This window comes from Eleutherodactylus coqui, chromosome 4, assembly GCF_035609145.1.
Source record: "Eleutherodactylus coqui strain aEleCoq1 chromosome 4, aEleCoq1.hap1, whole genome shotgun sequence".
Taxonomy (NCBI): domain Eukaryota; kingdom Metazoa; phylum Chordata; class Amphibia; order Anura; family Eleutherodactylidae; genus Eleutherodactylus; species Eleutherodactylus coqui.
In genome coordinates, this window is record NC_089840.1 from 282,856,005 (window position 1) to 282,881,580 (window position 25,576).

The window sequence follows — 25,576 nt, forward strand, 5'->3', positions numbered from 1 at the left end:
TAGAGCTCTGGAGTGCGTTATAACGGATCAGGTGGATGATTTGAGCCTTCACTTGGCATGCGTGCAGAAGCCCAGTAAAGCTGGGTACATATCAGCCTGTATTCTAACGACTTCAAGCTTGCAATACTGCTAGGGTGATTGAGGACTGAGGCGGGATCAATTGGCATCGTCCCTTCTACTCTCTTCTCCTGTCCAGTGTGGGACAAATTGGTTTGTATTGCAGGGCCAGGCAGATTGCTGTAGCATTGTGGTCGTAGGTGATGGTCGCTTGTCCGCTGTGTACAGCATTCACAGCTTCTACAAATGAATGTATGCAGTCTAAATTCACAAACCTAAAATGATCAACATAGTAATATAGTATACTAAGCTAAAAAAAGACAAATGTCCAGCTCATTAACCATCCCCCACCCCCTTGTTGATCCAGAGGATTTTTGTCATGATTTTATCTATGCATGAATATCAAGCATGAGGCAGAAATCATGACCAGGTATGGGTTTACGTAGTTTGAGGGGAATTCCTGAGCTTGGGGTGAGGTATGGGGAGGTAATACAATTATCTCTCTAAAGGCAACACCACCAGCCTGGGGAGAGCAAATCAGCATCTACCTGTCAAAAGGCCACTTGTATTGACATTGGGACAAAGGATTTCCTGTCCTCTTGTATATCAAAGGCTTGTCAATTACACAAGAGGAAGTGGGGATTAGAACATTATAATTTACCCATCTCATATCTTTATCAATCTATCTAGTATCTAACTATCTATCATTAGAGTAGATTCAAGGGGCAAAGGTTGTCAGCTCAACTTTTCTATTGTCCTGAATGGCAACTGATTGAGAAAGTGTCCCCCCAGCTGTCCAGTATCAATCTCTTTATATGACAGAGCGCCAGTGAAAATTGTGAAATAGGAAAGGCATTTACCAAGTATGTGCCTCGCAGAAATCTAAGCATTCTCTATCTGGTACAGAACATATTTAATCAGGGTAAAAAAAAGTAGACCGATAAATTTAAAAACCTTTTTAATAATCCGGGTGATCAGCTGCAAATTGTCACACTAGCGAGACAGACGTACCCAGGAAGACATGGTTCTTCTTAGACGCTTTTGAGTATGCCACATGAGAGCCTTACAGGAATTTGGTAGTAGATTTAAGAGAAGACACAACAGAGGAACTCCTCTTAAGCACGGGGTTGTTTCCACCAGCTTTAGCGGCGGTGTACATTCAAAAGAAAACTGCCTCTAAGAAGTGAGTTAATCATCCTACTAACTATTGTAAGCTCTGCTCATTGTGCTGACAATATGTCTGAGGGATTACACTGCAATTGGGGCCTCTTAAAAAGCTGATAAAAGCAACACCTACAGTCAGAAAGTCTACTTTGTGCAACGCAAGCAGTGCTTTAATCATAGCCATAGATGAAATTGCTTTAAGTAAAAGGGCGAATACCTCTAAATAGCCTGGGTGATAAAACCCTGGCAATAAAAAAAAAGCGGATATTGAATCAGGCGGGAAGAGGGGGTTTACAGGCTTTGCGATTCCAATAATGAGACTGTGCTTGAGCACACTGGCCCAGAGAACAGCTGATCACTAGGGGCCCCAGTGATAGACTCCACAGATCTATTATTCATGACTGATCTTGAGAATGAGCCATCAATAGTTGACAACTGGACAATCTCTTTAATTCTCAACTAAATTCAGCTACAAATCTGTAATCCAGGAAAAAAGAAAGAGAAACCAAAAGGTTTGGCTCAGTAGATAGGGAGTAATAGGCGCCGGCCAGGATAAGGACAAAATAAAACATATGTGAGTGGGTTCTTATACATTAAGTTCAAAAGACTTGAATGGAAAGAGGATCATGGGATGGATGATTAAAGGGCAGAATTCCATCAGAAATTGATAGGCGCAGTAATTTTTTTTCAATACCTGCAACCACTTTTGAGTTAGGGATGATATGCTGATTGTTAATAAAGGTTTATTGAATTATATAATATGAAAACCACTAATTGTACGACTTTTCAATTGTCATGATATTAATAAATCTAGTATACAACTGAGATCATCTTGATGGTCGGTCACAGAAGTTCACGTGAGGCAGACGAGGTTTTCAATCACGATAACTCAAGAAGACAAGCAGATTCTAATATATTAATATGGGTTCTCCGCTGTGTAAGTTTTCCATAGTCAAAAATGGCTGCTGCCACGTGTGAATTCTCCAATGTCTAACAAGATGTATAGCTAAAATATTTCCAACAATCTGAACATAAATGCCGGTTTTCCCCTGTGTGAGTTCTCTTATAGTTAACAAGATCTGATTTGTCTTAAAAATATTGACAACAGTCAGAATATAAAAATATTGTCTCCCCTGTGTGAATTCTCTGATGTTTAACTAGATCCCCTTTATGGGTATTTCTCACATTCAGAACATGAAAATGGCTTGTGCCCCATGTGAATTCTCTGATGTTCAACAAGAAGTATTTTCCACATTTAGAACATGAAAATGGCCTCTCTCCTGTGTGTTTTCTGATGTGTAACAAGATGTGATTTGTTCAAGAAACATTTTCTACATTCTGAAATGACTTCTTCCCTGTGTGAATTCTTTGATGTGTAAGAAGAGTTGTATTACTTGTAAAACATTTCCCACATTCTGAACATGAAAATGGCTTCTCTCCTGTGTGAATTCTCTGATGTCTAACAAGACCTAATTTCTGGGTAAAACATTTCCCACATTCTGAACATGAAAATGACTTCTCTCCTGTGTGAATTCTCTGATGTCCAACAAGATCTAATTTCATGGTAAAACATTTCCCACATTCTGAACATGAAAATGGCTTCTCTCCTGTGTGGATTCTCTGATGTCTAACAAGACCTAATTTCTGGGTAAAACATTTCCCACATTCTGAACATGAAAATGGCTTCTCTCCTGTGTGAATTCTCTGATGTCCAACAAGATCTAATTTCATGGTAAAACCTTTCCCACATTCTGAACATGCAAATGGCTTCTCTCCTGTGTGAATTCTCTGATGTCTAACAACATCTAATTTCTGGGTAAAGCATTTCCCACATTCTGAACATGAAAATGGCTTCTCTCCTGTGTGAATTCTTTGATGATAAACAAGATGTGATTTCTGGCTAAAACATTTCCCACATTCTGAACAGGGAAATGACTTCTCTCCTGTGTGAATTCTCTGATGATAAACAAGATGTGATTTCTGGCTAAAACATTTCCCACATTCTGAACATGAAAATGGCTTCTCTCCTGTGTGAATTCTCTGGTGTCTAACAAGACCTAATTTCTGGGTAAAACATTTCCCACAGACAGAACACGAAAATCGCCTCTCACCAGTGTGAATTTTCAGATGTTCAACAAGGGATGATTTCTGGGTAAAACATTTCCCACATACAGAACATGAAAATGGCTTCACTCCTGTGTGAATACTGTGATGTCTAACAAGTCCTAATTTCTGGGTAAAACATTTCCCACATTCCGAACATGAAAATGACTTCTTGCCTGAGACAACAGTTTCTTCTTTAACCTCTCTTCTGTAAATGTTATGTTGCTTACTAGTCTGTGATGAATTAGAAGATGGAACCTCTATAAAAGGATCAGATGACAGATGTTTGCTGGGAAGGGCTGAGGATACATCTGGGATAATGGCAGGCTCTTCGTGTGTATCTTGTATGTTACCATCATCTTCCACTGTAAAACCTGAAGATATCAAATGTTCCTCTGAGCTCCTGATGTCGTCATCTGCCAAGAATAAAACAGATTTTAACATTACAATTATATCAATATTTTATAAAAATTTCTATATAAAATATTCATACAAATTGTGAAAAAGACAAGTTACAAAAACCCTGTGCTCTTTTATGTATGGGGTTTTACTTACTTGAATAAGGGGTTTGCAGACATTAGCAAACCTCCTCAAGAATCCAGGTTAGCCTCTAAATTATCACCCGTTCCTCCAGGCTTCTTTTGGAGAGTTGGTACCTTCTGGTGTTTATTCCATTAGCGTAGGACAATACATACAATACAGGAGATGCAACGCGAGTCGGAGGGCTTACTGACTAATCTGCCACCTTCCATGAGCATATGACACAGAGATATGACAAAAGTATCAGGTACTTCTTAGAACTGGGGCGACCGGAAGTGTGTACGTGCGTGCATCCAGAAGAAAGTAGCTGCTGAGCTATATCCCGGTACACGCCTAACCGGAAGCAGAGGTAAATTTCTAGACGCAATTTTGTGCGCATGCTCGTCTTGCACATGCTCATTATACAGATTAAGTATACTTAATAACAAACGAGTGCCACATTTTATATTATTTCTCCAGAACCCCCATACTTTTATTTTTTACACACAAATCTCCAAAATTTTAACCCCTTAGTGACGGCCCCATCGGGATTCTACGTCCTCACTAAGTGGGCTTTAATCCTAGAGGACGTAGAAACATGCGTCCTCTTAGGATTAATACCCTCTCAGCTGAGGACGTGTCAGCTTCATGCTGTCAGTGCCCGCAGGTAGCCGACAGCATGGAGCTGTCATCTTGGGCTGCGGGCAGTCCCCCCCGGCAATGCCATCGGCACTATCCAATGGATACCCATCCCAACCTGCCCCCGTAATTACCCCTGTCTTCGGAAATACCACACAGTTCACATTATTACTTTTATCAACGATTTGGGCAACGCCGAAAAGGGCGCGGACGGGGGGGAATTTTTTAACGTGTCAATTTTTATTCTGTACAAGTGAGCAGTGCGGCCTGGAATTTATTCAGTTGCGCCCTGCAATCCAACAGATGTTCCTTCCATTATAGGCCTTGCCATGTGTCCTGTAAGTAGATTAGGGCCACAATGGGTATGTTTCTGAACACGGGACAAATGGGGGATCCATTTTGGGGTTAAAGTCTTCATTCCTATGTACACTGTACAAAAAAAACTGTTTTTAAATTGACCAAATTGCCAAAAAAATGAAAATTGTAATTTTTTCCTTCTCCTTTGCTTAGATTCATTCAAATACTGTGGGGTCAAAATACACAGCACACCCCTAGATGAATTCGTTAAGGGCTCTAGTTTTCAAAATAAGGTCATTTGTCGGGGTTCTCTATGGTTTGGGCCGCTCAATAACTCTACAAGTGGGCAATGGGACCTGGAATTTACTCTGTTGTACCCTCAAATCCAATGGGTGCTCCTTCTATTATAGGCCTAGCAATGTTTCCTTTAAGTAGATTAGGGCCACAATGGGTATATTTCTGAACACGGAAGAAACAGGGGTATCCATTTTGGGGTGCAAGTCTTCATTCATGTATGTGCTGTACAAAAAAGTTGTTTTTAAACTGACAGAATTGCCAAAAAAATAAAAATCACAATTTTTTCCTTTTGCTTTGCTTGAATTCATTCAAAAACTGTGGTGTCAAAATTGGCAGTACACCCCTAGATAAATTTTTTAAGGGGTCTAGTTTTTAAAATGGGGTCATTTGTGGGGGTTCTATATGGTTTTGGCCGCTCAAGAGCTCTACAAGAGAGGTATGGGGCCTAAAACGCCTTCAAGCAAAATTTATGTTCTGAAAGACACTGACTACTCCTTCCATTTTGGGCCCCGTTGTGCATCCAGATACAAGATTAGGGCCACAATGAGTATATTTCTGAAGATGGGAGAAACAGGGGGATCCATTTTGGGGTATCAATCCTCATTTTCATGTGCACTATAGGAAAAAAATGTCTTTAAAATGACATATTTGCAAAAATATGAAATTTTATTTTTTCTTCTCTAAATTTAATTAATTTCTGAAAAAAACTGTGGGGTCAAAATACACACGACCCCCCTAAGTGGATACATTAAGGGGTGTCGTTTTTAAAAGGGGGTAATTTAGGAGGGTATCTATCATTGTGACACCTATGAGCCTTTGCAAACTTGGCTTGCTGTAAGAAAACAAAGTGTTCCTCAAAATGCTGAAAATTAATGTTAAATGTTAAAGTGAGGGGCATATACGACGCTTTTGGATGTGGCATATACAATTGTAAATGCTGCCAGAATATTTGCCACAGCAGGAAGGAGATATTTATACAAGATGTGAAGAAAAGTTATATTCTACAATATCTTTTAATCTATGGATCAATCTATAAGGAGGCATTTGTGGTCAGCAGTGTCAAATGCTGCAACAGGTCAAGGAGGATTAGCAGGAAGTAGTTGCCTCTCGCCCACATATTTCTGAGGAGCAGATGGCATTTTTGGGACAAAGATTGGATGTGGGGGTTGAAGAAGAGGTCAGAGTCTGATATGACGCCCAAGAAGTTGGCGTGCTGTCTGGGAGTGGTGCCAGATACCGATATGGAGATATTGTAGGGAGATCGGTAAGCAGAGGGTGGAAACACGAGGTGGTCAGTATTGGAAAGGCTTTGTTTGAGAAAGAGGAAGGACATGGTGTTAGAGACAGCAGACAGACAGTATGTGGGATTTTGGAGGAATGGTGTTGAGATGTCACAGGAAGAAGGATATAGCTGGGTGTCCTCAGCGTAGATCTGGAATTAGAGGCCGAGTTTGCGGATAGTTTGTCCAATTGGGACTTTAGAGAAGATTAGGGGACCAAGGTCTGAGCCCTGGGGCACCCCAACAGCGAGAGGAGGCGGAAAGGAAATAGGGCCAGTAAGGAGGGCTGATCGAGTAAAGCATGTTAAGGAGGAGTTTGTGGTCAACAGTGTCAAATGCTGAAACAGGTCAAGGAGGACTAGCAGGGAGTAGTCGCCTCTTGACTTCGCTGCCATCACTTCACTACTGACCAAATTGTTGGAAACAGACTCCGCGGGAACCATAAGGGCCCAACATCCTGTAGTGGAAGCTGAGCTCACATCTCAGCACCATGTAGCTTGAATAGCATTTGTCAGAGACACCGGAATTGGCAAGTCCACCATTGGCACCCTGTTCTCTTCACAGACAAGAGCAGCTTCACAAGGAGCACATGTAACAGACATGAAAGAGTCTGCAGAGGATGGAGATCATCCACATCTGATATACCAGGCTTCGGGCAAGTAAATTTGGTACAAGTGTTTATCTGTTGTTTGCTCGGAACATTTTATGAAGTTGTGGTTACTTCAGAGGAATAGAGGAATAAAATATGTATACACCCAGAGGTGAGGTATATTCTCCTCAGTATATACACACAGAGGTGAGGTAGATTCTCCTCAGTATATACACCCAGAGGTGAGCTAGATTCTCCTCAGTATATACACCCAGAGGTGAGCTAGATTCTCCTCAGTATATACACCCAGAGGTGAGCTAGATTCTCCTCAGTATATACACTGTAGTAGAGTGAGAGGTAAAGTGTGGGACGGACGGTACATATCGCAGAGACTACTAGCATTTGTGAGGTAAACCCGGTCCGTCTCTCACTCCAGTACTCAATTTCACCTGGCCTAAGTAGGTGAGATGCATAAATGGGCGCAGGTTGCAGTCTGAAGAGGGAGGTGTGCCCTGTGTGAGCAGCAGAGGCTTACAGAGAGTGCTGAGCTGGAGACACTGCACCTCGCTGCTGGGAAGGTTTGCTTTACTTTGCCCTATTGGCGTTTACAAAGACTTTTGTGTTACTATTGCTGGACTGCTTATATAAAAGGACTTTCCATGAACTTTCTGTTATCTGGAGAATGGCAGTAATTTTTGTTTTGTTAATCAAGTCTGAATAAAGACAAGACGCTCCGCATTTGGTCGTGGCCAGGTGTGTTTCCCCCTGCATTGCTACAACACTCAGAGGTGAGGTAGATTCTCCTCAGTATATACACATAGAGATTAGCTAGATTCTCCTCAGTAGATACACATAGAGGGTAGCTAGATTCTCCTCAGTATATACACCCAAAGGTGAGATAGATTCTCCTCAGTATATACACATAGAGGTTAGCTAGATTCTCCTCAGTATATACACCCAGAGGTAAGGTAGATTCTCCTCAGTATATACACATAGAGGTAAGGTAGATTCTCCTCAGTATATACACACAGAGGTGAGGTAGATTCTCCTCAGTATATACACCCAGAGGTGAGGTAGATTCTCCTCAGTATATACACAGAGAGGGGAGGTAGATTCTCCTCAGTATATACACATAGAGGTGAGGTAGATTCTCCTCAGTATATACACATTGAGGTGAGGTAGATTCTCCTCAGTATATACACATAGGATGAGGTAGATTATACAAATCATTTCCTTAAGCTTTATATATCACGGATTTTTTCAAGCTTAGAATTGAATACTCAAGTTGTGACCCCTTTACTTTTCCTATGTAGGACCTAAAGAATGGTCGTTGCAAATTTAACACTTGTACGACACTGGGAAGTTACATAACACTTTACTTTTGCACTTAGCATTGTATAATCAAGTTGTGAATGTTTTAGTTTTCCTATTTAGGACCTAAAGAATGGTCATGCCAAATTTTATGTTTGTACGACACCAGGAAGTAAGAGAGTTAGTGGCCAGTCAGTGAGTGTTTTCATCTTTATGTATGTATGTATGTATGTATGTATGTATGTATGTATGTATGTATGTATGTATATATATATGTATGTATATATGTATATATATATATATATATATATATATATATATATATACACATATATATACACATATACACACACTAGCTGATATACCCAGCTTCGCCCGAATTAATTTACTACAGGTGTTTACATGTTGTTTGCAGGGAAAATGAAGTCATAGTTACTTGAAAACCAAGGAATAAAATATGTATACACATATAGGAGTGTTAGATTCTCCTCAGACTGTATGTAGCAATGTCCCTCTGCAGAATGTGCAACCCCTACCACTCTCCTCACATTTTACTTTTAAAGGTAACGCCCCTTTTTATTCAAATTTACCCCCAGACTGGAGGTTGCAGCCCCTTCTTAGCCTTAGAGGCTCCATCCCTGCAGTGCATGGCCGCTTCCTTATGTACTTTATAGCCTTTCAGTATATACTCATAGAGGTGAGGTAGATTCTCTTGAGTATATACACACAGAGATCAGTTATATTCTCCTCAGTATACAAATCATTTCCCTAGGCTTTATGGTTTCTGAGAAAAGAACTATGCAATGTATGGCGGCTTTTCAGTTTTTCAGGCTTAGAATTAAATATTGAAGTTGCAACCCCTTTACTTTCCCCATTGGGACATAAAGAATGGTTGTGGCAAATTTCATGTTTGTGCAGTTCATACGTGTGTTATTAGTTACATTACATATGAGGTCACTTACTTTTGCACTTAAAATTGAATAATCAAGTTGTCACCCCTTGACTTTTCCTACTTACAACTCAAAGAATGTTCATGCTGTTAGGGATAAATCCATGTTACGTTAATATGCTGTGGGGCTCCAAATCAGAGGTGGTTATGGCGGCCACCGTGAGAAAGCAATAGACACAGGCATCACGGTCGTGTCTTAGAGCAATCTATCTTTATTCTGTACATTGTCATTTCTTATACAAAAAATAGTAGGCGTATCAGTAGGCGTATCAGTAGGCTAGTGTTACAGAGGTTGAACTGCTTTACAGAGGTCGACCTGTTTTACTGATAAATAATTGTGTCTTCTCTATAAACAATGCTTTATTTATTTGAATGTAGACTCCCTGTCTGGTATCCTTACAATCTACATTTTAATCACATGCCCTACCTAGACAGCAGTCAAGAACAAAGCATTCCACACAACCTTTTGATCAGTGTAACGAGATAAACAAGATCTTGGAGACATGATGGACATTTAAGATTACACCTCTACTTAATGTAATTAAGTACTAACCTAAATGTACAAGCATTTAATGTATACAATTCAGGCCTAAAGCCTCCGGAAACGTATATCACAGATGGATGAAATGTATACATATATAAGTTTTCATGTTCATAACCCTCACAATGCCAAATTTCACGCTTGTACGACTCTGGGAAGTAATATAACATAGGGGGTAACTTATTTTTTGCACTTAACATTGAATAATCGAGTAATGACTCTTTTTCCTATTTTGGACCTAAAAAATCGTTGTGCCAAATTTTATGTTTGTCCGACATCGGAAAGTTAACCTCTTAGTGACCAGCCCATAGTGTTTTTACGTCCTCCCGAAGTGGGCTTTATTCTCTGAGGATGTAAAAACATGTGTCCTGCAGAGAATAAAGCCCCTCGGGCTGTGGACGTGACAGCTCCATGCTGTCGGTGCCTGCAGGCAGCTGACAGCATGGAGCTGTCATCCCGGGCTGTACGGATCCCCCCCCCCCCCCCTGACACTGCGATCAGGTAGCGCCGATCGCAAAAAAGTAAATAAAAGTGCCCAAAAAGTTAAAGTTTCAGCTGCCCTGATGGATCGGATCCATCGGGACAGCTGCAATTACTCACCCGGGTCCGGCACGCTGCTCCCCGCTCTCCCGATGCTCCGGGCCCCGTAGCAGTCCTTCTGCACATGCGCGCCAGGCGGCATTACGTCAGTCGCATGCGCAGAAGGGAAATTTAAAATCTCCTGGCTCTTGGCTCCTGTAGGTAGCCGGGAGGCAGGAGATGTCAGCGAGGACCGCGGTGAGCGGTCCCCGATACCGCGATCCCCGTTATACAATGGATAACGGCGATCGCGGAAAAGTGAATACAAGTGTTAAAAAAAGAAAAGTTTCACCTCCCCTCATGGATCGGATCCATGAGGGAAGGTGAAAATACTCACCCCGCTTCCTCCATGTTCTCCGGCCGGTCTCCGGACCCCCCGCTGGCTTCTGCGATGTGCCGATGTGGCGCGCATGCGCAGAAGGCCGGCGAGCCCTGCAAATTCAAAATCTCCCTGCACCCGGCTGTCACAGATAGCTGAGTGCAGGGAGATATGACTGGGGACCGCTGTATGCGGTTTCCAGTCATATGATCACCGTTATCCATCGGATAACGGTGATCATATAAAGTTAAAAAGTAAAAAAAAAAAAAAGTTAAAAGTTTATAAAGTTAAAGTTTCATCTCCCCTTATGGATCGTATCCGTAAGGGGGGATGAAATTACGTACCCAAGGTCCCCGGATTTGTTCCCTGATGGGATGTTCATCCACGGACCTTACCCCAGCTTCTGCGCATGCGCCCGTCAACATGATGGCGGACGCATGCGCAAAAGTGAAATATTCCCCTAGAAATTTAAAATCTCCGTGCTCCTGGCTACCAAGTGTAGCCAAGAGTCTGGAGATGTCACGGGGAGCCGCGGTATGCAGTTACTGGTCACGTGATCGCCGTTATCCAATGCATAATGGCGATCACGTAAAAGTTCTTTAAAAAGTGGAAGTTTCATCTCCCCTCACCGATGCGATCGGTGGGGGGAGATGAAACATCTTCTCGGAGGCTTCCGCATTTGAATCCAGATGCGATTATCCTCCATGGACCCTTCCGGCTGCTGCGCATGCGCCCGATGGCAAAATGCCGGACAGATTCGCAGGAGCCGGGGAGCCCAGGAAATTTTAAATCTCCTTGCTCCCAGCGACCAACTGTCACTGAGTGCTTGGAGCAGTGACCGGCGGCCTCGTTGAGCGGTCCCCGGTCATGTAATAAAGTAGCGATCTAACATTAGGCCGGTCACACATGACTGGAGAGGAATTACGGGTTCTGCATGCGCTTGATCAGCGGTAATCCACGGATCAATCGCACACATTGGATTACACAATTCCCCCCAATTAGTGGGTCGGAATTATGTAATCCACTCGCAGAAACAGAACACGGCATGCTATATTTTACCGCGGGTATCCGCGACCTAGAGCCCATTGTGCTCTATGACCGCGGATATACCCGCAGCCCATGTGCAAACACATTGTGAAGGGCTGCGGGTACCCGGGTCATCTCTAAGCGACGGCGCGGGAAATAGACACAAACAACGGTGTACTGCGCATGACCGCCTGTGTGAGTAGACAGTTATGCGCAGTACATTACGCGGCCATACGCAGGGTCACAGCCGGGCTCACAGCTGGAATCCGCTGCGGGCCTCCACAAGCGGATTCCACCTACGGCCGTGTGAGCCCGGCGTTATTCAGATCGCTACCTGTAATCCGTAATTTACAAGAAGCCCCTGGAACCCTCGCCTTCATGCAGTTCCAGGAGCACCTTGTTGAGAGCCTTCTGTGCGAGACCGTTGCACCGCAGCAAGATTACAAAGCCTCACAGAGCGCCACTTTTTACACCCCATCCCCGCTGCTGAGGTTACGAAATACCCCTAAAAAGCATGAGAGGAGGGGGGATACACGGTTTTCTTGCCCCACGTGCCCAACCCAACCAGCCTCCGTAATTACCCCTGTCTTCGGACATAAAACGCAGTTTATATTCTTACCTTTATCTAATATTTAGGGAATGCCAAAAAATGGGGGTGGGGGGGGATTATTTTTAGGAAGTCAATTTTTTTTCCGTATAAGTGGGCAATGGGGCCTGGAATTTATTCAGTTCTGCCCTGAAATCCAGCGGGCATTCCCTCCATTATGGGCCTAGCCATGTGTCCTGTAAGTAGATTAGGGCCACAATGGATATGTTTCTGAACACGGGACAAACGGGGGTATCCATTTTGGGGTGAAAAAGTCTTCATTCCTATGTACACTGTACAAAAAAAACAGTTTTTAAATTGACAAAATTGCCAAAAAATGAAAATCGTAATTTTTTCCTACTGCTTTGCTTAGATTTATTCAAATACTGTGGGGTCAAAATACGCAGTACACCCCTAGATAAATTCGTTAAGGGGTCTAGTTATCAAAATGGGGTCATTTGTGGGGGTTCTCTATTGTTTTGGCCGCTCAATGGCTCTACAAGTGGGCAATGGGGCCTGGAATTTATTCCGTTGTACCCTGAAATCCAACGGGTGCTCCTTCCATTAAAGGCCTAGCCATGTTTCCTTTAAGTAGATTAGGGCCACAACGGGTATGTTTCTGAACACGGGACAAACGGGGGTATCCATTTTGGGGTGAACATCTTCATTCCTATGTACACTGGACAAAAAAAAACCTGTTTTTAAATTGACACAATTGCCAAAAAAATGAAAATCCTAATTTTTTCCTTCTGCTTGGCTTAGATTCATTCAAAAACTGTGAAGTCAAAAAAGTCATCATACCCCTAGATAAATTCGTTAAGGGGTCTATTTTTTAAAATGGGGTCACTTGTGGGGGTTCTCCATCATTTTAGTCACTCAATGGCTCTACAAGTGGGCAATAGGGACTAAATCTCCTTCAAGCAAAATTTCTGTTCCGAAAGCCACCGGTTGCTCCTTTCATTTTGGGCCACATTGTGCATACAGACGTAATACTAGGACCACAATGGGTATGTTTCTGAGCACAGGACAAACAGGGGTACCCATTTTGGGGTGCAAGTCTTCATTTATATATGTGTTGTACAAAAAAAAACTGCTTTTGAAATGACAGAATTACCAAAAAAATGAAAATCGTAATTTTTTTTCCTTCGGCTTGGCTTAGATTCATTTAAAAACTGTGAAGTCAAAAAAGTCATCGTACCCCTAGATAAATTCGTTAAGGGGTCTACTTTTCAAAATGGGGTCACTTGTGGGGGTTCTCCATTGTTTTGGTCACTCAATTGCTCTACAAGTGTGCAATAGGGCCTAAATCTCCTTCAAGCAAAATTTCTGTTCCGAAAGCCACTGGTTGCTCCTTTCATTTTGGGCCCCATTGTGCATACAGACGTAATACTAGGGCCACAATGGGTATGTTTCTGAGCACGGGACAAACAGGCTTATCTATTCTGGGGTGCAAATCCTCATTTTCATGTGTATTATAGAAAAAATTCCTGTCTTTAAAATGACATATTTGCAAAAATATGAAATTTTAGTTTTTCTCTTCTAAATTGCATTGACTCCTAAAAAAAACTGTGGGGTTAAAACACTCATGACACCCCTCAGTGAATGCGTTAAGGGGTGTAGTTTTTAAAATGGGGTCATTTGTGGGGGTATCTATCATTTTGACTCCTATGAGCCATTCCAATCTTGGCTTGGTGTAGGAAAACAAAGTGTTCCTCAAAATGCTGAAAAGTAATGTTAAATTTGTACGTCTCCTAAATAGTTAAAAAAAAACGAAAGTTTTTCCAATGTGTGCCCAAAATAAAGTAAACAGATGGAAATATATATCTTAGCAAAAATTTCTATATTATGTTTGCACATATTTGAGATATTGCAGTTGGAAATGTGAAAATTTTCCCAATTTTGGCGCTTTTAATAAATAAACACAAATTCTATCGGTCTTTTTATTCCGCCTAAATGAAGTACAACATGTGGCGAAAAAACAGGGTCGGAATCGCTTGGATATGCAAAACCTTTCTGGTGTTTTTCCATGCTAAAGTGACACGTGTCAGATTTGCAAAATTTGGCCTGGTCATTAAGGCGCAAACAGGCTTGGTCACTAAGGGGTTAAAGAACTAGTGGCGAGTCAGTCAGTCAGTGAGGGCTTTTGCCTTTATATATATAGACTAGCTGATATACCCAGCTTCGCCCGAGTTAATTTGGTACTGGTGTTCATACGGAAAATCTTATGAAGTCGTGGTTACTTTAGAGATACTGGAAAAACAAATGTTCACCATTTTGCATAATTCTCTGCGTTACCCAGGAAACACCACGGAAGGTAACCATGCGACATTTCCTTTATATAAAATTACATCAGGAAGTGAGAGAATTAGATTTCATACGTAAAATTTGGACGCTAATTCTTTTGCGCTTAGAATTGACCAATCGAGGTGGGACCCATTAGCTTTTCCTATTTATGACATAATCAATGCTTGTGCCAAATTTCACGTTTCTATGACACCGCAAAGTGAGAAAATTACATTCCGTACGTAAAATTTGGACGCTAATTCTTTTGCGCAAAGAATTGAATAATCAAGTTGGGACCTATTAACTTTTCCTATTTATGACATATTCAATACCCGTGCCAAATTTTAAGTTTCTATGACGTTGGGAAATGAGAGATTTAGATTATGTACGCTAAATTTGGACGCTAATTCTTTGGCGCTTAGAATTGAATAATCGAGTTGGGACCCAATTATTTTTCCTATTTTGGAGATAATCTATGCTTGTGCCAAAATTCATGTTTCTACGACATTGGGAAGTGGAGAACTTTTGGCGAGTCAGTCAGTGAGGGCTTTTGCCTTTATATATATAGATTTTGGCTGAATAAGGGAATATACAGCTGAAAACCCCGACAACACAGACTCTTCTCTACATGTAGTCTCACCTGGGGGGTCATCTGTAGGAATCCCCTCCTTACACGGCTGATACCCCCTCACATGTGTCTCTGTAGCATCAATAGGGATCAGATCTTCCTCCAGTTTCACCAGCTGTGAAATAAATATTGTAAAAGTCATCACACAGTTGGAGAAGTCGTGTGGAAGGTTTTATATGGCCAGAAAAGGTCATTAATTAGTATGAGGAGCCGGAATGACATGATAGCAGTAGTGATCTGGGCCAAATAGCTGCAGGTCTCCTGTATAACTCCAACCTGTTGCTTCTTTATTCCAACCATAAGTCTCCAGAACCAGAAAATAGTGATAAGATGCGGAGATCTAATGTCTGCGGTCGGCTGTAATCCTGCCATCTCCAGCTTTCTCATTACACAAGTATCAATCATATAATAAGACTAAACACAAGACCTTCCCAGCCGTCCTACAGACCAGAGGGGAGATTTCATGAGACCTTCTCTCCATCTACCTGATCATCCTGTGGAAGAAGAGGCCGGGGACATCTCTCCACTGCTGTTCTCTTACTGGATCTACCTGCAGAAAACACAGACAGCCACTGAATTTATTCTCTACATACAAATAATAAAGGCCGTGTGGATTTAGTCCTGTCTATTACCTGGTGATAGGGGGGGCTGGTGGTCCTCCATCATGATGTCCTTGTACAGATCCTTGTGTCCTTCTAAATACTCCCACTCCTCCATGGAGAAATAGACAGTGAAGTCCTGACACCTAATAGGAACCTGACAACACAATGATACCGTCATCACCCAGACACGTCATACCGCCATAGCATTACTGTATAATGTCCCGGCATTCCCAGCAGCATCACCTTTCCAGTCAGCAGCTCAATCATCTTGTTGGTGAGTTCTAGGATCTTCTGCTCATTGATCTCCTCAAGTATCAGGGGGCGAGGTGGAGGCCCTGTGATTGGGCTCAGGGGTCTTCCCCATCCATCAGACACCGGGGCCTGACAGCCATCACTAGAAGTCTTCTTCACTACCGTGTAATCCTGTTTATGGGGAGATACATGCATAAATATCCCTGCAGACATTTCTAGAGTCCTCCCAGTCTGGTCCGGCAGTTATGTCGGCTCTTCACATCTGTGTTCATCAGTTCTGTTGTTCTATGAGGGCACGTGTATATATTGCTATATGTTTTTATATCTTTAGACCTGCGTGCAAATTCTATGCAATGCTTTGTGACAAAAAACTTAATATTCAATATATGTAATATGCATTCTTAAAAAATCATATCAGATACGACAAAGGCTTCTGCAAGGCGGAGAAGACTGTTTCTTGGAAAATTACAAAGAGGAACAAGATAGAACGGCGATTAGCTTGGCAGTTTAAGGAACTTGCAACATCTTGCTCGAAGGACTGAGGAGAAAAAGAGAAGTGTCTGCTATGAATAAGGAACATGTGATTGATACAGCCGCCTGTCTGATTAACTTTTGCTATGGACAGTATTATGGACATATATGGTGATGCTATATATCTGGACCAATTAGATGCTCTATGCTTTGTGTAGCAACAGGAGGGTATAAAGCCCTGTGTAAGCCAGTAAAGTGTTGGCCATTACTCCCGTACAGGGATGCATACCAGACCTGTGTGTGGTGTTTTTCCTTTACCGTCGACAACGGGACATTAGGGTGGGTTTTGACTGATGCTGTACTGATTGATTACCCTGACAGTTCTATTCTGTTGACTTTTCGATATTTTACCAGCTGCAATAGTTTCCAGCATTCCGGCCGTCTTCACACTTGGCTGCAGCATTTACAGTACAGGCCATGAGGGGGAGATTTATAAAATGTCTTTCACGCGGTGCCGGTATTTTCTATAACAAATCTACTTAGTCTTTGAGAACTGCGGCAGATTCTAAATCCGCAGCGAGACTATTTATACTACGGATTTATGCTGCCGATTTTGAACCCCTGAAGAACAAAGGATAAAATCCACAGAAGTTTGGCAAGTAAGTCCGCAGCATAATACGAGCCATTTAGGCCACCTGCACACGAACAGATTTGCATTAAGGACTCCATGGCCGATGTCTGCACCAAATACCATCCATAGCATGCTATGGAAAAACGCTTTTTCCTGCACACTTACGGAAACAAATTGCGGTTTCCACAAGCGGAGGAAATATCGCAGAACATTTCATTTTCATGTGATGTCTGCAGGGATGGCTTCCATTTAAGTCATAGTATGTAAGTAAGGCTGAATGAAGACAATGTCCATCTAGTCCAGCCTGTCTATCCTACTGAGTTGATCCAGAGGAAGGCAAAAAACCCCAAGGCCAGAAGCCAATTAGCCCTTTTGGGGAAAAAATTCCTTCTCGACTCCCTAATGGCAATCAGACTGTTCCCTGGATCAACCCCTAATAGTTCCTATCAGCCTGTATACCCAGATTGACACTTAACCTAAGATTTATATCCTGTAATATCCTTCCTCTCCAGAAAGACATCAAGTCCCCTTTTAAACTCCTCTATGGATTTTGCCATCACCACTTCCTCCGGCAGAGAGTTCCACAGTCTAACTGCTCTTACAGTAAAGAATCCCCTTCTATGTTGGTGATGAAACCTACTTTCCTCTAATCGTAGCGGATGTCCTCTTGTTACCGTCATGGTCCTGGGTGTAAACAGATCATGGGAGAGATCCATGTGTTGTCCCCTCATGTACTTATACATGGCTATTTGATCGCCTTTTAACCTTCTTTTTTCTAGAGTAAATAGTCCCAATTTGGAAAGCCTCTCAGGGTATTCCAGTCCCGTCGTTCAATGTATTAGTTTAGTCAATGGAAGCTGCTCGACCCGCGGTCCATCCGCAACTGACATTGCAGGCAGGTCACAGATTCCAATTCATCACCTAGCGACGGTGTGGGGGGAAAAAAGTTGAGAAAAAAAAGCTGTACAGCGCAAGTCCGACAGCGAGTCGTGTGGACCATCCACAGTATAGATGAAGAACAGAACAGACAGGTACGAGCAGATGCCGGCCGGGAACAGGGTCAGACTCCACTGTGGGCTACCGCATACAGAAATCAACCTCTTTGTGTGCAGGCGGGCTTAGATGTGGCTTTGGCTCCTGTGTATTTACTGCGTAATAGCTGCAAGCTACCACTGTGGAAAGTCCGTAGTAATCATGCTTCATGTGAAGGTGGCAGAAGGACTGAATCGGCAGTAAGTCCTCTGACGTAGATGTGACCAGAGACTGAGATAGATAAGAATGATGGAACGTGACGTCGTACTCAGAATCTCTCACCCACTGACATACCGTTCATGGTCGCAATAGCGATGTGGTGCCTGCACAGAGCGGGCCCAGAGGCCACCCTTCGCCATATACAAATGCACATACAGTGCATTACCGGCTTGTCGTACTGCCAGCCGCGTGATTGTTACGCTGCGGCAGACAGTGCGAGTCAGACAACAGCAGAGCAGAAGAGGAGGAGGCAGGAGGAGAGAGGCAGGCAGGCACACACATAACATGGCTCGATACAGAGGAAGCTGATGATGATGTCATATCCATGCACTCCTGCGCAGTGTACAGCATCTCTGTGCCTGCTGGTCTCCTCACACAGAGAGCTGGTCCGGGGTATGTACCTATCTAACGACCTATCACTCTCATCTATCTATCTACCAAGCTTGCTCATCTACCTACCTATCTGTCTCTCATCTAGCTACCTACCTATCTCATCTATCTACCTACCTCATCTATCTACCTACCTATCTCTGTCATTTATCTATTTACCTACCTCTCTCATCTATCTCTCCATCTACCTACCTATCTCTCTTGTTAGCGCAATTTTCGTTATTCGATATATTGTGGGTGCCATATTAGATAGGAATAATGTACAGGCCTGGAGACCCTTTTAAAAGAGCACGTCTAAATCATGTGTGCCAAGGTTCTCCTTTTATTTAGGCAGGTAAAAGTTTATATAAGGTTTTAAATCAGGAAGTTAGGTAATTTAGGATACAGTTACATGATTTTGTGTGCTGGTAGGTCATTCTCATAGGGAGGTATTTGTGAGGTAGCTGTGAGATCATTTACCCGGGAGGAGCTTCCCTTGAGCATGCTCTATTCATTCTTGACTTGTTGTCCGAAGGAAATACTTCCCGTGTTTTTCTCTAACCAGCCATTTCCTGTCCCTTTACATAAAGGCATTCCTAGATAGGTTTTCAACTAGTTAAAAACTGGTTTGACCAGTTTTTGGACACAAAGCACTGCTCCTTCAATTCTTGTGGAGGGAGGGGGGGGCGATGTTCCCTTCCCCCAGAGGATTAGATTAGAGACACAATATAGCATCTTCACAGCTTATAAAAATACAGACAAGATGGTGAACCTCTCAGCCATCTACCACACTCTCATCTACCTACCTCTCTCATCTATCTATCTACCTTATCTGTCCATCACTGCTATATAGTTATGCATCTCCCTGTATAGACTGTAAATAATTGCACATTTTGCACACAATTAAAAAATGCATCAAAAACACCTGCAGTTTCTTATAGTGTATGCGGCATCTTAAAAACGTTTGTGGTCTTTGAATACCGCATGCAGTTTTTTAAAATGTATTCTTTTATTTTATTTCAAAAGTATAACAAAAAACATGAACACACCCTAAGGCCGCTCTCACACATGCGCTCAGAAAACACAGTTCTAAATTGTGGCATTTTTACTGCAATTTCTAGCGGAGTTTTTGAACGCATGGTACAACATTTGACAGCGCTTCTAAATGCACCCCACCATTGTGATGCGTGAGGAGGTACGTTAAACACAGAAATAGAACAGACAGCTCTCGAAAATCGTGGCATTAGGAACACTGCATTCAAGCTCAGGTCTGAGTAACCCCATTAAGGTCAATGGGAGCATTGTACGGTGGTTAGCATGATGCTCCGTGCTAATAGCGGTAAAGAGCAGTGTGGGAGAGTGGCCTAAGGGGCTACAAACAAGTTTTCCTGTAGTGCAGGATTTAGGCATGGGTACAGGGGGTGGGGGAGGCCCTGAGCTGAACTTTTGCACCCGGGCCCCTGAGCCTTTAGGTACACCCCTGCTCTCACCTCTCCTGTAAGCTGAAAAAGTATCTCCTGGGTGAGGGTGAATAAACTCTCCGCCATCTTGTCCCGGTTCCTCTCCATCCTTGTCGGGTCAATCAGGATAATTATCTGATATAGAAGATATCAGCTGAGGATCCTGAAAGGGAAGAAGACGAGACAATGTAACATCATACAAAATCCGCTATAATAATACAATTACCGGGCATTTCCCCCTCTTCCCTTCCGCAGCCCCGCTGAGCCCCAACACAGCCCCCTCCACATCCCACTGCTCGGCCCCCACTGCTGACCCCCAGTTCATTAGCACCATTATCAGCCATCTTCTGTCTTCCTGACTGACAGGACTGCCACACAGCGCCACGCTGTTCACAGCATTACCTGACTTGTCCCACAAACCCCAGACATGCTGGGTGCAAGGATGGAGAAGGGGCAGAGTCAGGTGATGCTAGGAACAAAGCCACTCTGGGTGATACATAGGGGGCACTATAACTAAGTGGGGCAACAAAGGCAGCATTACAGATTAGTGAAGGCACAAAGGGACTTCTTAATTAAAGGGAAAGCGACATTACTAATTTGTCAGACCACAAAAGATGCATTAGTACTACAGGGGAGTTACTGAGAGGTTAATTGGGGCAGTGTCAGGATGGACAGAGTGTGCAGGGACTAGTCATAGCTGGAAGAAGTCTTCATGGCGGTCTGGGCCCAGAGAAAGAAGATAAATGGATGACCACAATCAGAGGACACATCACCTGTGATCACTGGAGGTAACTGCACTGTAATCACTATCTCTGTGTACAGCTGGTATGTTTTAGAGCTCTACCATCACTCTGAGGGCGTCAGTTAGCTTCCAACACACAAGGATACACGGAATACAAGAACTTCTTAATGTGTGCATTGCTCCTTATATCTACATTAGTTAATCACATTGCAGTGAGGCTACATTCACACGAGGAGCTTTAGATGAGGTTTTAGAGAGTCTGTGAAGAGCAGCATTAAAAAAAAAACAAAAAAACACCCCAAAAAAGGTTTAACCCCTTAACGACTGCCCCATCGGGAAACTACGTCCTCAGAAAGTGGGCTTTAATCCTAGAGGACGTAGTTTTATGCATCCTCTTTGGATTAATGCCCACTGGCCTGAGGACGTGACAACTCCATGCTGTCGCTGCCCGCAGGTAGCCGACAGCATGCAGCTGTCATCGCAGGATGCGGGCAGTCCCCCCCGGTATTGCGATCGGCGCTATGCAATGGATAGCGCCGATCGCGAAAAAGTAAATAAAACTGTCAAAAAAGTTAGTTATTCAGCTGATGATGTCACGCGCATGCGCAGAAGCCCGGGAGCCCTCGGCAAATTTAAAATCTCCTGGCTCCCAGCTCCTGAAGGTAGCCGGGAGCCAGGAGGTGTTACCGGGGACCGCTGTGAGCGGTCCCCGGGCCCGCGATCGCCGCTATCGATTAGATAGCGGCGATCGCGAAAAAGTTGAAAAAGTAAAAAAAAGTAATGTTTCACCTCCCCTCATGGATCGGATCCATGAGGGGAGTAGAAAATACTCACCCCCGGTCCTCTGCGATGTCCCGATGTCCCGGGACCCGAAATCTCCGTCTGCGCATGCGCACACGCGCACAGAGGGGCTCGAGCCCCGGGAAATTCAAAATCCCTCTGCTCTTGGCTGTCATGTGTAGCCAAGAGCAGAGGGATGTCACCAGGGACATGATCACTGTCATCCAATGGATGACAGTGATCATGTAAAGTAAAAAAAAAAGTGCAAAAAGTTAAAAAATAAAAATAAAAAAAGGGGTAGAAAGTAAAAAAAAAAGTGCAAAAAGTAAAAAAAAAAGTTTAAAAAAGTTTTAAAAACTTGCGTTTCATCTCCCCCCACGGATCATATCCATGAGGGAGGATGAAATGACGTACCTAAGGCCCGCGGATTTATCCGCGGACCTTACCCCAGCTTCTGCGCACGCGCACGTCGCCAATATGGCAGGTGCATGCCCAAAAGCTGTGGTAATTTAAAATCTCCCTGCTCCTGGCTACAAAACTTAGCCGAGAGCCTGGAGATTTCACGGGGGGCCGCGGTGAGCGGTTCCTGATCACGTGTTAGCCGTTATCCAAAGAATAATGGCGATCACGTAAAAGTTAAAAAAAGGTGAAGGTTCATCTCCCCTCACCGATGCGATCGGTGAGAGGAGATGAAACTTTTTACCGGAGGCCTCCGTATTTGCACCCCAACGCAATCTTCTTCCGTGAACGTTCCCGTTTTCTGCGCATGCGACCGCCGGCAAAACACCGGACACATGCGCAGGAGTCGGGGAGCCCAGGAAATTTAAAATCTCCTTGCTCTCGGAGAGCCTGGAGCAGTGACAGGTGGCTTCGTTGGGCGGTCCCCGGTCACGTGAAAAAAAGGTAGCGATCTAACATAGGTCGGTCTCACATGACCAGATAGAAATTACGGATTCCGCATGCTTCTGATCCGCGGTAATACGCAGATCAATCGCATTGGATTACACAATTCCGCTCACATTAGCGGGTTGGAATTGCGTAATCCACTCGCAGAAAAGAGAACGCAGCAGGTTCTATTTTACCGCGGATATCCGCAACATAGAGCTCATTGTGCTCCATGGTCGCGGATATACCTGCAGCTCATACGCAACTACCTTGTATACGGGCTGCGTCATCGCTAAGCGACGGTGCGAAAAATACAAACAAAAAAAATATATATACTGCGCATGACCGCCTGTGTGAGTAGGCAGTTATGCGCAGTACATTACGTGGCCGTACGCAGGGTCACAGTCGGGCTCACAGCTGGGATCCGCTGCGGGTCTCGGCAAGCGGATTCCACCTACAGCCATGTGAGCCCGGCGTTATTCAGACCGCTATTTGTAATACGCAATTTACAAGAAGCCCCGGGAACGTTCGCCTTCCTGCAGTTCCAGGAGCAGCTTGTTGAGCGTCTTCTGTGTGAGACCGCCGCATCTCATTAAGCTTACGGAGACTCACAGTACGCCACTTTTTACACCCCATACTCGCCACTGAGGTCACGAAATACCCCTAAAAAGCATGAGAGGAGGGAGGATACCCGGTTTTATAGCCCCATTTACCCATCCCAACCAGCCTCCGTAATTACCCCTGTCTTTGGAAATATTACACAGTTCACATTATTACTTTTATCTAAGATTTGGGGAACGCCGAAAAGAGCGCGGAGGGGTAGGGGTGTGTGTGTGTGTGTGGGGGGGGGGATTTTTTTTAAGGTGTCAATTTTTATTCCGTACAAGTGGGCAATGGGGCCTGGAATGTATTCAGTTGTGCCCTGCAATCCAACGGGTGTTCCCTCCATTATAGGCCTTGCCATGTTTCCTGTAAGTAGATTAGGGCCACAATGGATATGTTTCTGAACACGGGACAAAAGGGGGTATCCATTTTGGGGTGAACATCTTCATTCCTATGTACACTGTACAAAAAAAACAGTTTTTAAATTGACAAAATTGCCAAAAAAATGAAAATCGTAATTTTTTCCTTCTGCTTTGCTTAGATTTATTCAAATACTGTGGGGTCAAAATACACAGTACACCCCTAGATGAATTCGTTAAGGGGTCTAGTTTTTAAAATGGGGTCATTTGTGTTTTTTTTATCGTTTTGGATGCTCAATGGCTCTATAAGTGGGCAATGGGGCCTGGAATTTATTCCGTTGTACCCTGAAATCAAACGGGTGCTCCATCCATTATAGACCTAGCCATGTGTCCTCTAAGTAGATTAGGGCTACAAGGGTTATGGTTCTGAATACGGGACAAACGGGGTTATCCATTGTGGGGTGAAAGTCTTCATTCCTATGTGTGCTGTACAAAAAAAAACTGTTTTTAAATTGACACAACTGCCAAAAAAATGAAAATTGTAATTTTTTTCCTACTGCTTTGCTTAGATTTATTCAAAAATTGTAGTGTAAAAATACACAGTACACCCCTAGATAAATTCGTTAGGGGGTCTAGTTTTCAAAATGGGGTCATTTGTGGGGGCTCTCTGTCGTTTTAGCCGCTCAAGGGCTCTACAATGGGGCCTAAATCACCTTCATGCTAAATTTCTGTTCTGAAAGCCACGGACTACTCCTTTCATTTTGGGTCCCGTTGTGCATCCAGACATAAGATTAGGGCCACAATGGGTATGTTTCTGAACACGGGAGAAACGGGGGTATCCATTTTGGGGGGCAAGGCATCATTCATGTGTGTGCTGTACAAAAAAAGCTGTTTTTAAAATGACAGAATTGACAAAAAAACGAAAATCACAATTTTTTCCTTTTGCTTTGCTTCAATTCATTCAAAAACTGTGGGGTCAAAATGGGCAGTACACCCCTAGATAAATTCGCTAAGGGGTCTAGTTTTCAAAATGGGGTCACTTGTGGGGGTTCTCTTTGATTTGGGCCGCTCAAGAGCTCTACAAATGTGCTATGGGGCCTAAAACGCCTTCAAGGAAAATTTATGTTCTGAAAACCACCGACTACTCCTTTCGTTTTGGGCCCCGTTGTGCATCCAGACATAAGATTAGGGCCACAATGGGTATGTCTCTGAACACGGGAGAAACAGGGGTATCCATTTTGGGGTGCAAGGCTTCATTCATGTGTGTGCTGTACAAAAAAAGCTGTTTTTAAAATGACAGAATTGACAAAGAAATGAAAATCACAATTTTTTCCTTTTGCTTGGCTTGAATTCATTAAAAAACTGTGGGGTCAAAATGGGCAGTACACCCCTAGCTAAATTTATTAAGGGGTCTAGTTTTCAAAATGGGGTCACTTGTGGAGGCTCTCTTTGGTTTTGGCCGCTCAAGAGCTCTACAAAAGTGCTATGGGGCCTAAAACGCCTTCAAGCAAAATTTAGGTTCTGAAAGACACCGACTACTCCTTTCATTTTGGGTCCCGTTGTGCATCCAGACATAAGATTAGGGCCACAATGGGTATGTTTCTGAACACGGGAGAAACGGGGGTATCCATTTTGGTGTGTAAATCCTCATTTTCATGGGCTCTATAGGAAAAAAATATGTCTTTAAAATGACATATTTGCAAAAATATGAAATTTTATTTTTTCTCCTGTAAATTGAATTAATTCCTGAAAAAAACTGGTGGGGTCAAAATACTCATGACACCCCTCAGTGAATACATTAAGAGGTGTAGTTTTTAAAATGGGGTCATTTGGGGGGGTATCTATTATTCTGACACTTATGAGCCTTTGCAAACTTGGTTTGGTGCAGGAAAACAAAGTGTTACTCAAAATGCTGAAAAGTAATGTTAAATTTGTACGTCCTCTAAATGGTTAAAAAAAAACACAAAAGTTTTTCAAGTGTGCGATCAGAATAAAGTAAACAGA

General features: G+C 43.2%; 2 protein-coding genes and 1 pseudogene across 2 annotated transcripts; all 3 read right to left on the reverse strand.

Annotated features, from left to right (window-relative positions):
* The window catches only part of LOC136624334 (zinc finger protein 665-like), a 330,544-nt pseudogene that overhangs the window by 214,596 nt on the left and 90,372 nt on the right, over positions 1-25,576 (reverse strand).
* Positions 1,479-15,322, reverse strand: LOC136624414 (gastrula zinc finger protein XlCGF26.1-like). The gene is made up of 2 exons (XM_066598391.1): positions 15,180-15,322; positions 1,479-3,740 (listed from the first exon to the last, which is right to left on the reverse strand). Exons 1-2 carry the CDS (start codon positions 15,307-15,309, stop codon positions 2,539-2,541), a joined length of 1,332 nt encoding a protein of 443 aa, XP_066454488.1. The 5' UTR covers positions 15,310-15,322; the 3' UTR covers positions 1,479-2,538.
* On the reverse strand, positions 15,611-20,362 carry LOC136624463 (gastrula zinc finger protein XlCGF66.1-like). The gene is made up of 4 exons (XM_066598443.1): positions 20,234-20,362; positions 16,013-16,192; positions 15,800-15,923; positions 15,611-15,717 (listed from the first exon to the last, which is right to left on the reverse strand). Exons 1-4 carry the CDS (start codon positions 20,309-20,311, stop codon positions 15,629-15,631), a joined length of 471 nt encoding a protein of 156 aa, XP_066454540.1. The 5' UTR covers positions 20,312-20,362; the 3' UTR covers positions 15,611-15,628.